Here is a 15,882-nt window from a genome sequence, read left to right on the forward strand (position 1 = left end):
CAACTGCGTGCATCCTTATCCAATTCTGAGGTGCATATTGAAGATATTGGAAGAACTGTCCACATTTACTTTGTCAGCCAACAAGATGAGTAGGCCTAATGAACAGCAAAAGCACTAGCCTACATTAATCTACTATCCCCCATAGTATAAAAGTTGACCTATTGTGTGCAAGAAATAAATATTCCATTCTGGGACAGTTGTGGGATACGATAGAGCCCAAATTAATACAACCACTACCAACAAAAAAAACTTTTTATGCAATGTGGTTGGCGTAACAGATCAGAAGGTTTAGCTTAAAATGTTGTTAAACTATTAGGCTATTTCTTCACATTATAAGGGCAGCAATGCGCACACGGCAGTAGGCTATAAGCGTGAATGTTCCATTAGCGGGAAACACTATTATCAAAAGTGACCGCAAATGTGATTATGCATGTAATGCTTTTATTATAAGGGTGCATTTTTATGGTGAAAATTACCTTCCCCAAACTTGAAACTCACATGCCTCTTATATATGCCAGTTAGGCTCTATACACCTTGTAAAGTGGAATAATGTGCTTCATTCTAATAAGTTATCTGGCCACTTTAGTTGTGATACAAACCTTATTAAAACATATATGCCTATGGGCTAGGCTACGTGTTTGACTATGATTTAGAAAAAATCACACAAAGGCATTGATTCTTACGCTGGACATCATTCACAAGTGACAGTAGAGAATTCCAAAGTGATAGGCTAATATTGTCACCCATCAGACTATTCTTGATTTAATCTTGTCTTTACATATACTAAATAATATATGTGTGACATTTGTTTTAATTTAGAATGGACCATTATCATGCACCTGTATCGAAACGAGGAAGCGGGAAAAAATACATGTCATCTATGCACTTAAATAGTGAATGGAGGATGCTTTTCCCCGTGGTTTATTTTCATGCCAGCCAGGTAGGCTATACTCCTGCTGTAAATATAAGCAATGTGCTTAATATTAGGAAAGTTTAGAAATAAATATAGTAGACCTAGCCTATAGAAAGCTGATGGGATCCTCCTCTTTTTATTAGCGGCCATCACTCTGTTTTCTCCCGCAATTGCATAGCCTATAGAAATGTTGAGCAACATGAGCTCTCATGAAGTGTTTGATTAGATTTTCAAATACATTTGCATTGATGTCAGACTGATTAGAGGGACAGTAGAGTGCAAGTTTGGTAGGCTACTAATGACCAGCAGCAGCATCAGAGCTTGGAGAAGCCTAATTACAGTGACTAAACAGTCATGTGGAATTTGACTGCCTTCATGACTCGTGACCACCTGTTTGGCGGTAATACGTCTCCACAACAGCCCTATTTCTACCTCGTGAATTTATGTACATTTTCCCAAACACGAATGGGATTGAGAATCATTGGATTGTCAGATTTTCTTTCTTCCATGCCTTGGACCTGAAGTAGTGAATATATATTTTAGATCATAAGGTATTATATTTATGGCTTCAATACACCTCCATGCACAAGGATAGTCTGCTGTCCATCGTTTAAGTGAGCACAGTTGTGCAGCCCAATAATACATCTTCATATGAGTCACTCTAGCTTTATGATTATGTTGACCCTGCCTAAGATAGAAATAGGGAGAGTTCTCTGTCTCTGAACATCAGATTCAATCCTATCTATTAAAGGAGAGTAATTTATTTTATATGCCTCCAGATTGCATGGTATTAATACACCCAGGTATTTCATGTCTTTGTACATTTCCACTGAAATCTACTTTATAAGCTTGATTTGTCATGATTAGAAATGGGAATTATTTCAGTTTTCTCCCAATTCACTTTGAATCCTGATACAGCACCATGTGTCAAACATTAGTCAAATAAATGACAGAGACTGTTCTGTTTCAGATAAAGTCAAATGTAATCTGTATACAATGATGAAACAGTGGCCTACAAAACCAAACCATGCGCTGCAGTCTTCTTGTCAATAGGCTGCTTACAGGGTAAGGAAACCAATGTCATTTGGGTGAACTAGAGAACTGATACTGTACACTGGTTGGTGTGGGGGGTCCGTAGGTGGGGGGTCCGTAGGTCCTCACCTCTTCATTGTTATAAAAAGTTTGGTCCAAAATCGATAATTGGTACTATATTTATTTCATATTATATGAATATTATAAATTATAATGGCCATTTTGGGTGCAATCAATTAGCTTAATTTCTCAGAGATCAAATTACATTTCAACAAAATATTGTTACAGGAATACTAATATTATCTGTTTCTAACTACCAAAACAATTTCGGAACAAACTGAGATGGCGGGTGTCATGGCTTGCAGTTGAGTGCATTTAGGGGTATGTCATTACAACCAATGCAATCATTAGCTACTGATTCTGAATGAAGACTGTGCATTGAGCTTTATTTAGGTCAACTTCATCTTAATTCTGTTTATTATTACTGATCAACAACATTTAGTACTATATGTCAAATTCCTGTACATGCAAATGTATTTGGTAAGGTTATTCTAATGAAAGGGCTATAGTAGAAAACAACTAGGAGCAGACACAATGTCCATTTCTACTGTGACTCCTTATCCTGTCCTGTCTCCTGTGTGTCCAGGTGTGTGGGGAGCTGCGTTACCGGCTCAGCCAGGCTCAGCTGAAGAGAGAGGAGGTAGAGAGGGAGCTCCGAGACTGTAGCTCCAAGACAACACGGCAGCTAGAGATGACTGAACAGGTGAGGCCGGGCATGGCAGGGAGAGGGAAAAAATCCACAACCTTTTTATTGACTGTGTGCTGGTGTCACTTTTATGCAGGAACGTTTTAGGAAATGTACTTTTCTCAGGTATTTGTGTAAAAGATTGGCAGCCCCTCTCAAGCAACTCTGAGTCTCAGTATGTCTGTTCTTTTTCGGGATTAATTTATTATTCATCCTTATTTGTCATGTTGAAAACATGGGAATACTATTCCTTTTTTCAAGTTGGAGAACGTAGCATATTTGAGGTTGCATGGTGTTGCCTCTATTATTTACAGGCAAATATTATAGCGAAAAAGGGCACGGGTGATGTATTACATATAACTCCCTCCCTCTCTCTCTCGCTGGGGGCAGGAAGTGGAGAAGCTGGGTGTGGAGCTGAGCGTCTGCCGGCAGCATTTGGACCAGGCCCAGAGGGACGCGGGCCGACTGCAGGCGGAGGCTCTGAGCCTGACGGAGCGGCTGGGCCGAGCTGAGCACCAACTGCACCTCACCAGGTAACCCCTAATCCTATTATACATGCCACAACACCACCGTGCCCGCGCCACCCTGCCCTGTTCTGTTCTGCTGCCGCCCGCCACTGCGCCAGTGCTCAGCCCCTCAGCGCCCAGCCCGGGCACCAGTCTGCGCCAGCTCCACAGTCAGGAAGCACCGTACCTTATATTAAACTCACCCAGACCGGCTGCTGTCTCCTCTCATACAGACCTCAGTTTCTCCTTATGTGCCAGGGGACAGGGGCTTGGGGTAGGGACCGAGACAGGGGACAGGGATAGCAGTATGGACGGAGGTAGGGAGAGGGATAGCATTATGGACACAGGTAGGGACGGAGATGAGGACAGGGATAGCATTATGGACTGGGCCAGGGATAGCAGTATGGACAGAGGTAGGGACAGAGACAGGGACAGGGATAGCAGTATGGACAGAGACAGGGACAGGGATAGCAGTATGGACAGAGACAGGGACAGAGACAGGGCCAGGGATAGCAGTATGGACAGAGGTAGGGACAGAGACAGGGACAGGGATAGCAGTATGGACAGAGACAGGGATAGCAGTATGGACAGAGGTAGGGACAGAGACAGGGACAGGGATAGCAGTATGGACAGAGACAGGGACAGGGATAGCAGTATGGACAGAGACAGGGACAGGGATAGCAGTATGGACAGAGACAGGGACAGGGATAGCAGTATGGACAGGGACAGGGATAGCAGTATGGACAGAGACAGGGACAGGGATAGCAGTATGGACAGAGACAGGGACAGGGATAGCAGTATGGACAGAGACAGGGACAGGGATAGCAGTATGGACAGAGGTATGGACAAGGATAGCAGTATGGACAGCGACAGGGATAGCAGTATGGACAGAGACGGGTACAGGGATAGCAGTATGGACAGAGAATGGGACAGGGATAGCAGTATGGACAGGGACAGGGACAGGGATAGCAGTATGGACAGAGACGGGTACAAGGATAGCAGTATGGACAGAGACGGGGACAGGGATAGCAGTATGGACAGAGACGGGGACAGGGATAGCAGTATGGACAGAGACGGGGACAGGGATAGCAGTATGGACAGAGACGGGGACAGGGATAGCAGTATGGACAGAGACGGGGACAGGGATAGCAGTATGGACAGAGACGGGGACAGGGATAGCAGTATGGACAGAGACGGGGACAGAGATAGCAGTATGGACAGAGACGGGGACAGGGATAGCAGTATGGGCAGAGACGGGGACAGGGATGAGGATTCATATGCTGTTTTCTCTTCATTCACAATGTGTAGCAATCTATTGAATATGTTGATTAAAAAGAAACCTGTTTCAATAGAAACTGATGTTTGTCTTACATTGCCAATGGCACACACACTGTCTAGATGTTTTACCAGCTCATAAAAGGAATCGGGCTGTAGCTACAGTATGTTCTTGTTCTTTCTATTTCTGCATTTCAAAAACTATAAGCCAATATTCAAATTAATATAAAAATGTGTTAAATGTTTTTGGGGAATATTCTAGCAGCTGCTGTCATCATGACATCTAGTTTTTTTTAAATGCAACTTGTCTTGGACCACCATAAAGTATTTTTGGAGCATTTGCTCATCGTTCCCGCTCCACCTACATACAGAATGCTACATTCCATCCTCTTTACTATAGACTAGAAGATTTACAAGGCTTTTCGTTAGCTCAAAATGGCGTGTAGCAGTGGATAGCAGCAGCCAACAGTTTCTGCTTCCTTTGTTTCTCCTCCGTGTGGCACTGGGTCGGCTGGCGGTCAGCGGCAGATTGGCCCTGCTGGCACCTGCCTGTGCCCTGTGCCCGTCCGCCCAGCACACGGCGGGTAGGATCAGCGCCTCTCTCTCCTTCCGATGGCCTGCCAGCCGCTCAGTTCAGCCTCCTCCTCCCGCCACCTCCTCACCCCCGGCCGAGGTGTTAGATCAGAGCCAGGCACAGATGTGCCCCGCTGCCATGCAGAGGAGAGACAGAGTGGTACAGAGTGAACCGTGGTCTCATCCCCTGTCCGACGCTGTGGAGCTCTGATCTGTCTTTAAGTGGGCTTGTCTAATCCAGACAGCTGTGGAGATGGACGTGATGCTCCACCATGTGTGTCTTTCTGACAGTACTGTACTGTGGTGCACTGAGACCTCTGGTGCGTTCCTCTGTCATACAGCAAGCTTCTGGGATCTAGCGAGAAGTACGGTAAAACTGTGCTCCATCTATCAGAGTTTCCTGTTAGCTCCTTCCTTCTGTTGTAAAAGCTGAGATGACCTGAACAAGAAGGATGGTTGGTATTCTCTAGTCTGGCCTTACTGTGGCTCACAAGTCTGCTCAAGGAGATGCCTAAACACAGAAGGCCTTGATGTACACCAGACACCAGGAGAGAGAGAAATGTCCTTTTCAACTGCAACGAAAGCCTTCACTCTACTTGATCAAATAATTCTTATGTGGAAGAACAACATTCAACATTGTTGCTTTTCATTGAACTGGCCCTTTAAGTGAGCCAGTGACCAGTGCAGCCAGCCGTTGGCAGTGGAGGGCTTTTTGTTAGGCAGGGGGTGTTTATGTGAACTACAGGGGGAGGTTGGCGAGAGAGGGCCAGCAACGGAGCACAGATGCAGCAGACATCTGTCCATGGCCACACTCCTCCTTCAGGCCAATCTAACAGGCCTCTCTCTCTTTCTCCCCTAACGCAAACTCTACCACACTACAGACACAAATCCATCTAAATCCCTTTCGGGGGTTGTCTCTGTGAGTGTCAGTCAGTGCGGCGCCCCCGCTGTTCACTTTGGGAGGTACGGGGCCTTTGTAGAGGGGGACGCCCTCTCTGTGTCACTTCCAGGGGAAGAGGGGGCTGGAAGGCAGGCATCTGTGTGACCAGGCTTCTGAGACGGGCCTTTGATTCATGCTTTTTTTGTGTCTTCATCTCACGGGCCGAATGATCACAGCTCCCCTTGAAATGGGGGGGGACATGAAGCACTTTTTGCCTTTTGTTTGTTTTTTGGGAGCTCTCTTCTTTCCACACACACACAGAGCACCCCCCAGGCCCTGTGGCGGATGGCACTGAAAACGAGCCCCCCGTCAGCTCCAGCATTGGATCATCAGCCAGCTGTGCGTTGGGCAGCCGAGGATATGTCCTAATCCCCCCCACTCTGTTCAGCTCCTTCTGACGCCTTTGAGCCCGGGCTTTAGTCCCATTGTTTGTTGGTTTGTTTGCTCCTGTCTTTTTGTCGTTCCCCTCCCTCTCCCCTTCCCTCCTCTGCTCTACTCAGGGGACCCCATAGGGCGAAACAAAAAAAACATGCATAAAAACTCAACAGCATTCTTTCATTCCCATCACTTGCCAGATATTCAAAACCTCAAAATGTCCACTTTGTGTTTGGTGGCAATGCTCTATACTGAGGCTTGGAAGGGAAATGGGCTTTCATCCTCATTTCATCCACATGAAATTCTGCATCCATTTTAATGATGGTGTTTGAGAACTGTCGTTGGCAATGTGGGGCCCAAAGTTTGGATAGATTGATAAGCATGTCCCTGCTCGAAGGAGGAACCTGCAGGCGTAGACATGCACATCAAACTCCCAAATACTAATGATGCCTCTGTCAAAGCAAACCCAGACAAGCTTTCCATCTGTTTGTGGTGAACGGATGGACAGAACATTCTAGATACATCACAATACTCCCAAAGAAGGAATGGTCATCTGGCCAGTTCACTTGGTAGATCAGTGTTTGTGTGGATGAATTGATGAGGCAACTACGTGACTGTGTGGTTCGGTGTACCTTGACCATTCTGTTCCTTTGCTGCCAGTCTGCCACAGACATATTGATAGTATTTACCTATTTCAGATGGCTGACTGTACCTGGTTCCTGTTCAAATTAACGCTACAGTAGTGAGAATAACATACAAACATTTGAACCCACAGGCATTGCAAGGACAATCATTCGCTGGCTCGGTTTGGTTCTGATATTTTCAATGACCTTTTCCATTGAGTTGGATGTGGCAATTGATATGACAGACACCTTCGATACACTATGAACTGTCTGAGAGTCCCCTCTCTCCTTCATGTGGTCTTTCACCCCCACAGCAACAGGGAACCATTTGGGCTACAGAAACAAAGCTGCGACCACCACTGTGCCTGGGATCAAAAGTTTATCATTTGATCTCAAAATTCCATTAAACACGACACGCTTCTCTGCCCTCCCTTTTTCTGTTTTTCAGTCTCACTCCTGTTAGTGCAGAGAGGGGGAAACAGGCCCTGAAAGGGTGGGAATCTGAAAATGAATAAAATAGTGAGCAGATGCAGCTAGATGCCAGAGGGAGATTTATGTGGAGAATCAAACTGCTGCAAACCAAGTCAGTGGGAGGTGGTTGTACAATCAGAGGCAGGATAAAAGAGCCAGTGGCACACAGGCCTCGCTCTTGTCAAAGTAGTAGTAATGAAATCTCGTCCGCTGAGCCTGCTGCCAGCCGAGAGAACCTGTGTTAGCACTTTGGGGTAAGCGCAGGCGCCGGCGCTGCCAGGTAGGAGGGCAGGCACTGAGCGGGAGCTGGGCGGCAGCCATCTTGTTCGGTAGCAGATGGCGGCAAGGCTGGCAGGGGAGGGGCTGCTTAGCAGAACTAATCAGACAGTAACGGATAGGGCAGCTGGGAAGGCTGGCGGCCAGGCGGGAGTGTGCAGGGGAACCGCAGAGTGTCATGATGTTGACAGTGGTGTGCCCATTGGCCTGGGATGAGACCTTGCCGTGTCTTCTCGCCTCGCTGTTGGGTGCCCCTCTCCCTGCCACCGTGCCTCGGCCAGCCCGGCCCTCTCACGTGTCAAGGTACAGAGACCAACCTGCTCCAGAGAACGTGTCTCTCCCCCCCCCACTCTTTTTATAACCTTTGCGAGGAAGGTACAGAGGGCATCACAGCTATTTGTTGGGATATTGAGTCAGGTTTTAGGATGTGCCTCATGTCAAGTCAACTGTTTTTATAGGTGCTACAGTATAACCACACATAGAAATGGAAGATTAATATTTACATTTTCCTTGTATTATTTGACTTGTTTTGTACTAGTCACTGAATGCAGATGGAGTATATCGATAATGGTATTTTATGGGGTTTGGTGACAATGCTTTTTTTTCAGTGTTTTTTGTTTCTCATCACAAAATAATAGTCTGTTCTTTCAGAATTGAGCAAGGAAATTCCAATCATCTACATTTCAGAGTGTGTTGTATCTATGAAACATATACATACGTCTTGAAATTGGTGCTGACATAACCATACTTACTTTAATTCTTTAAATGTTTAAAATATATTTTTAGGAAGCATTTCATGGCAGGCAGCCTCCATTCAGGACCAGACTTTCTTTTGACCAAACACATGCATATAGTCTTCTAGTGACACAGTATCAATGAACAGTACCACTCTTCCTCAGCAGATAGGGCAACAGTCCCTTTCCTGGCTTTCCATCTCTCCATTCCCCATTCCTCCATCTCTTCATGTTGCTGGGTGGTACATAATAGAACGCTGAGAGTCCTCAGGCAAAATGGAGGCAAATCTGTCGGGTGCAACTGTTCCCGCTCGGGCCAACTCTGTCCAGAGAGAGTGCCCTACTTACTGTTTCTGGAAGATGGGTTACCATCCCTGCTTCCCTCCTCTCACCAAGACACAGGCACACTCATTCTTCCATTTACTCCCTGGTCAATATCTCTCTTCTATCATGTGGAGCAGGTAGACAGAATCTGGGTTGTTACAGGTACAGCTATTCGCTACATACTCTCTAAATACAGCTAGAATACACTTATTTAGTTCAATTATTTACATTATTTTGTTGTTAGTGTGCATCTAACGGTTACACTCTAACCCCACAAATGAAATTCCTAATAGAATATGTTATAAATATGCAATATTATGCATCAGATCCTAAAGGTTTGATAAAGAGCAAGCAAGTTATGTGATGCAAGTTTTGCCTTTTCAGATCCATTTTCCTCAGTCTTTCAATATATCAAATTTAATTTGTCTCATGCACCGCATACAACAAGAGTAGACGTTACTGTGAAATGCTTACTTACGAACCCTTTCCTAACAATGCAGAGTTAAATAAAAAATTGCAAAATGAAATATTAACACAATAAAATAACAAGGCTATATACAAGGAGTACCTGTACCGAGTCAATGTGCAGCGGTACGAGGTAGTTAAGGTAATATGTACATGTAGGTAGGGGTAAAAGTGACTAAGCAATCAGGATAGATAATAAACAGAGTAGCAGCAGCGTGTTTGTGTGTGGCATCAATATGCACGTGTGTGTGTGTGTGTGCTGGAGTGTCAGTGTAGTATGTGTGAGTGTGTGGGTAGAGTCCAGTCAGTGTGCATAGAGCCGGTGCAAGAGAGTCAGTACAAAAAAATGGGGCAATGCAAACAAACCTGCCAAGAGAGGGCCAGCAAAACTCACGGACCAGGCAAGGAGGGCATTAATCAGAGAGGCAACAAAGAGACCAAAGATAACCCTGAAGGAGCTGCAAAGCTCCACAGTGGAGATTGGCGTATCTGTCCATTGGACCACTTTAAGCCTTACACTCCACAGAGCTGGGCTTTACGGAAGAGTGGCCAGAAAAAAACCATTGCTTGAAGAAAGAAATAAGCAAACACGTTTGGTGTTCGCCAAAAGGCATGTGGGAGACTCCCCAAACATATGGAAGAAGGTGCTTTGGTTAGATGAGACTAAAATGCAGCTTTTTGGCCATCAAGGAAAACGCTATGTCTGGCACAAACCCAACACCTCTCATCACCCCGAGAACACCATCCTCACAGTGAAGCATGGTGGTATGTTTTTCATCGTCAGGGACTGGGAAACTGGTCAGAATTGAAACAATGATGGATGACACTAAATACAGGGAAATTCTTGAGAGAAACCTGTTTCAGTGTTCCAGAGATTTGAGACTGGGACGGAGGTCCACCTTCCAGCACGACAATGACCCTAAGCATATTGCTAAAGCACTCGAGTGATTTAAGGGGAAACATTTACATGTCTTGGAATGGCCTATTCAAAGCCCAGACCTCAATCCAATTGAGAATCTGTTGTATGACTTAAAGATTGCTGTACACCAGCGGAACCCATCCAACTTGAAGGAGCTGGAGCAGTTTTGCCTTGAAGAATGGGCATAAATCCCAGTGGCTAGATGTGCCAAGCTTATAAAGACATACCCCAAGAGACTTACAGCTGTAATTGCTGCAAAAGGTGGCTCTACAAAGTATTGACTTTGGGGGGGTGAATAGTTATGCACGCTCAAGTTTTCTGGTTTTCTGTCTTATTTCTTGTTTTTTTCACAATAAAAAAGATTTTGCATCTTCAAAGTGGTAGGCATGTTGTGTAAATCAAATGATACAAACCACCCAAAAATCTATTTTAATTCCAGGTTGTAAGGCAACAAAATAGGAAAAATGCACAGGGGGGTGAATACTTTCACAAGTCACTGTAAATGAAAGTCAAATTAAAAGTCACTCTTTTTTTTTTTTGCTGTGGTCTCAGGACTGATGGGGTTAAAGGACACCGATCCCCTTCTTGTAAGCGGAGAGAGAATTTCTGTATGGACATCTGTGGTCATATAAACAAAAAGGTGATAGTGTTGACGACCTATTAATTTTCCATTTTGATATTAATTGCAACTCATCTAATGAAAATGCATTTGCCTTTTATCATATGTTCTTATTTATTTTCGTTGGGTTCGGAAATAATAGGAATCCACTATGGGTTATGTAAAACTGTAAAAATTTTACTCCATCTATACAAACATCCCATTTCATTCATTGAAATGGCACGATGAGATAAACAATTAGCGCAATAGCCACATTATAAGTAAAACATTTAGAATTTGAGTAAGCTACTGAGTGAAAGATTGCGGAAGCGAGACCAAAGACAGAAATAATATAGAGTTTCTCCCTCTGCGAAACGAGCTTGTAACAACACCTGAATTGTGGCTTACACCCACATCATGACGCACTGCCCCCCCCCCCCCCGCCCTATTCAAAACTGGAGGGCCTCTGTCGAAGCCCAACCTGTGCCCCCTACCTGTTCCCCCTACGCTAACACAGAGGGAAGTTGCCATCCAACCCACCTCAGCGTCACACAAATCAACACCATTCTGTAACATGAAACACAGCCGTAGCTCTAATGGTCAGGAATCAAAAACCTTCTACAGAAGCAGTGGCCATTGAATGGAGGAAAACAAAGAGTGTGTTTTAACGCGACAGGAGATGGGAGCTGGAGGGTCGCGGGGGCTGTGCCCAACTCATCCCTCTCAGTACCACCTCTTTGTGTGGGCTCCTCTCTTTGTGATCAACTCCTGATGCCATCTGCTCTGTGTGGTACCGGCGCTGGGCTGACGGAGGGGAGCCCGGCAAGGCCAGGACAGAAAGGGGGAGATTGAAAGAGAGAGAGGGAGGGAGAGAAAGGTTGTTCCTCTGGATAAAAGCACTGGCCACTGGGCCGCAGGGCTGAGAGAGCCACTGATGCTGCCTGCCACACAGACAGGGCTATGTGAAGTCACAAAGATGATACCTCTCGGACTGTCTTTCAAATACACTCACTCTCCGCATTTCATCTTTCAACTCATTCTGTCTCGCGCACATATGTACACACACAAACCAAAAACAGCTGGTGCACTTATCCATTCCCGCATACTTGATGCCAATGTGTGACATATAGTATCCCTCTGCAACTAGATCCTAGACTTCCTGATGGGCGCCTGGGATGGTGAGGATAGGCAACAACACATCCGACACGCTGACTCTCAACACGGGGGCCCCTCAGGGATGTGTACTTAGTCCCCTCCGTTACTCTCTGTTCACCCACAACTAGGTGGCCCCGCACGACTCCAACACCACCATTAAGTTTGCAGACGACACAACGGTGGTAGACCTGATTACCAACGACAATAAGACAGCCTATAGCAGGGGTGGGCAATTGGTCCCCCTTTTGAAGGCCCTCGGATCAATTACCCCCCCCCTCAACTCAATTGGGGTCTTAACTTACTGTTGCAAGTTACAATAGTAGAATACGCAAGGTGCAATTTCGAAATTAGCCCGTGATAGATTTTTCTTTTTTAGATTGGTAAATTAGTCTTGCGGCCAGCTATCTAAATTTAGTAATCCTGGTCAAATTACCGGCCGGGGGGCCCGCATTGATTTTGTTATTCAGTCTCACTCCGATATCATATTAAAAAACTGCAAACATTTCTCTCCACCCTACTGTATGGCAAAATGTGTAGAATTTTCAGAAATTTTCTGTAAAACAGCTCATTGCACGAAATGAGTTGCAGCAAACTTGCTTTAAAACTGCAACATTTTCTCTACGCCGCATGGCAAAATGTGGAGACGTTCATGAAATTACCACTAAAACACAAAAAAAGCGTATCTCCGTTGTCAAGAAGGAGGCCGCTAAAATATTTTGCTTGCAATGTAAGGGGTGGCGGGTATGGATGTGGCTATGCAAAGGATGCGGCACCTCATGAGGAGTTCAGATTTTTTTGTGGTCCCCACCTCCATCAATGTTGCCCATTCCTGGCCTATAGGGAGGAGGTTAGAGACCTGTCAGCGTGGTTCCAGGACAACAACCTCTCCTTCAACATCAGCAAGACAAAGGAGCTGATCGTGGACTACAGGAAACGGAGGGCCGAGCACACCCCATTCACATTGACGTGGCTATAGTGAGCAGGTCGAGAGCTTAAAATCCCCCGTGTCCACATCACTAAGGACCTATTATGGTCCAGACACACCAACAAGGTAGTGAAGAGGGCACTGAAAAGATTTGGCATGGGCCCTCAGATCCTCAAAGTTCTACAGCTGCATCACTGACAGCATCTTAACTGGCTGCATCACCGCTTTGTATGGCAACTGCTTGGCATTCGACCATAAGGGGCTACAGAGGGTTGTGTGTATAAATATTTAGGACTAAAACTTCTCCAGCTCCTTCAAGTTGGATGGGTTCTGCTGGTGTACAACAATCTTTAAGTCATACAACAGATTCTCAATTGGATTGAGGTCTGGGCTTTGAATAGGCCATTCCAAGACATGTAAATGTTTCCCCTTAAACCACTCGAGTGTTGCTTTAGCAGTATGCTTAGGGTCATTGTCCTGCTGGAAGGTGAACCTCCGTCCCAGTCTCAAATCTCTGGAAGACTGAAAAAGGTTTCCCTCAAGAATTTCCCTGTATTTAGCGCCATCCATCATTCCTTCAATTCTGACCAGTTCCCCAGTCCCTGCCGATGGGAAAAACATACCCACATCATAATGCTACCACCACCATGCTTCACTGTGGGGATGGTGTTCTCGGGGTGATGAGAGGTGTTGGGTTTGTGCCAGACATAGCGTTTTCCTTGATGGCCAAAAAGCTAAATTTTAGTCTAAATTTTAGTCTTATCTGACCAGAGCACCTTCTTCCGTTTGGGGAGTCTCCCACATGCCTTTTGCCGAACACCAAATGTGTTTGCCTATTTTTTTTCTTCAAGCAATGGCTTTTTTTCTGGCCACTCTTCCGTAAAGCCCAGCTCTGTGGAGTGTAAGGCTTAAAGTGGTCCTATGGACAGATAGTCCAGTCTCCGCTGTGGAGCTATGCAGCTCCTTCATGGTTATCTTTGGTCTCTTTGTTGCCTCTCTGATTAATGCCCTCCTTGCCTGGTCTGTGAGTTTTGGTGGGCCGCCCTCTCTTGGCAGGTTTGTTGTGGTGCCGTATTCTTTCCATTTTTTTATAATGGATTTAATGGTGCTCAGTGGGATGTTCAAAGTTTCTGATATTTTTTAAAACCCAACCCTGATTTGTACTTCTACACAACTTTGTCTCTGACCTGTTTGGAGAGCTCCTTGGTCTTCATGGTGCCCCTTGCTTGGTGGTGCCCCTTGCTTAGTGGTGTTGCAAACTCTGGGGCCTTTCAGAACAGGTGTATGTGTGTGTGTACTGAGATCATGTAACACTTAAAGTCCACCTGTGTGCAATCTATTTAACTAATTGTGACTTCTGAAGGTAATTGGTTGCACTAGATCTTATTTAGGGGCTTCATAGCAAAGGGGGTGAATACATATGCACTCACCACTTTTCCGTTTTAAATGTTAAAAATATTTTTTTTAAATAAGTTATTTTTCACTTCACCAATTTGGACTATTTTGTGCATGTCCATCATGAAATCCAAATAAAATTCCATTTAAATTACAGGTTGTAATGCAACAAAATAGGAAAAACGCCAAGGGGGATGAATACTTTTGCAAGGGACTGTATCTGCATATCCAGCCCTTATATTTAGCCTCACAATGAAGTGTTTTACCATGTTCTTTTCAGGACACCCAGGGCTACAAGTAGAACACAACATTTTACATAAACAGTTCCATTCATTAGTTTTATTGACAAATGTTGACAGAGCAAAAACCTGATTTAAAAATATGTACGCTTGTAAGTATAGACATGTTTTTTTTAAAGTCAGTGACAACTGTTTGGAGTTTGACTTTTTTCACATTTTGTTGTAACAAAGTGGGATTAAAATGTTTTTAATTGTCATTTTTTGTCAACGATCTACACAAAATACTCATGTCAACATGGAAGAAAAATGTTAACATTTGTAAAACATTTATGAACGATTAAACACTAATATATTGTGTCTTGATTAGATAAGTATTCAACCCCCAAATTCAATATATGTTAGAATAAACTTTAGCAGCGATTATAGCTGTGAGTCTTTCTGGGTAAGTCTTAGAGCTTTCCACACCTGGATTGTGCAACATTTGCACATTATTCTTTTCAAAATTCTTCAAGCTCTGTCAAGTTGGTTGTTGGTCATTACTAGACAATCATTTTCAGGTCTTGCCATAGATTTCCAAGCAGATTTAAGTCAAAACTGTAACTCGGCCACTCAGGAACATTCACCGTCTTGGTAAGCAACTCCCTTGTAGATTTTAGGTTATTGGCCTGCTGAAAGGTGAATTAATCTCCCAGTGTCTGGTGGAAAGCAGACTGAACCAGATTTTCCTCTAGGATTTTGCCTTTGTTTAGCTACATTCTGTTTTATTTTTTTTATCCTGAAAAACTCCCTAGTCCTTAACGATTACAAGCATACCTATAACTTGATGTGGCCTCCACTGCTTGAAAATATGGAGAGTGGTATTCAGTAATGTGTTGTATTGGATTTGCACCAAACATAACACTTTGTATTCAGGACAAAAAGTTAACGGCTTTGCCACATGTTTTGCATTATTACTTTAGTGTCTTGATGCATGTTTTGGAATATTTTTCCTTCTTTTCATTCTGTCAATTAGGTTAGTATTGTGGAGTAACTACAATGTTGTTGATCCATTCTCAGTTTTCTCCTATCGCAGCCATTAAACTCTAACTGTTTTAAAGTCACCATTGGCATCATGGTGAAATCCCTGAGCAGTTTCCTTTCTCTTTCGGCAACTGAGTTAGGAAGAACGCCTGTATCTTTTGCAGTGACTGGGCGTATTGATACACCATCTAAAGTGTAATTAATAACTTCACCATGCTCAAAGGGATATTCAATGTCAGAATCTACCAATAGGTGCCCTTCTTTGTGAGACATTAGAAAACCTCCCTGGTCTTTGTGGTTGAATCTGTGTTTGAAATTCACTGCTCGACTGAAGGGCCTTAAAATTATCTGTATGTGTGGGGGTACAGAGATGAGGTAG

The 15,882-nt window shown here is 44.4% G+C and overlaps 1 protein-coding gene across 2 annotated transcripts in view; it reads left to right on the forward strand.

Moving 5' to 3' along the window:
* sdccag8 (SHH signaling and ciliogenesis regulator sdccag8) overlaps positions 1-15,882 on the forward strand; it is a 65,285-nt gene that overhangs the window by 12,276 nt on the left and 37,127 nt on the right. For both annotated transcript variants that reach the window (XR_008755299.1, XM_055890028.1), the window contains exons 12-13: positions 2,592-2,708; positions 3,081-3,223. Coding sequence is in view for 1 of the 2 variants with exons in the window: in XM_055890028.1 (XP_055746003.1) it covers positions 2,592-2,708; positions 3,081-3,223 (260 nt within the window). In the remaining variant the exon portion in view is untranslated. The remainder of the gene's footprint in view (positions 1-2,591; positions 2,709-3,080; positions 3,224-15,882) is intronic.

Source organism: Salvelinus fontinalis, chromosome 30 (assembly GCF_029448725.1).
Source record: "Salvelinus fontinalis isolate EN_2023a chromosome 30, ASM2944872v1, whole genome shotgun sequence".
Lineage (NCBI taxonomy): Eukaryota > Metazoa > Chordata > Actinopteri > Salmoniformes > Salmonidae > Salvelinus > Salvelinus fontinalis.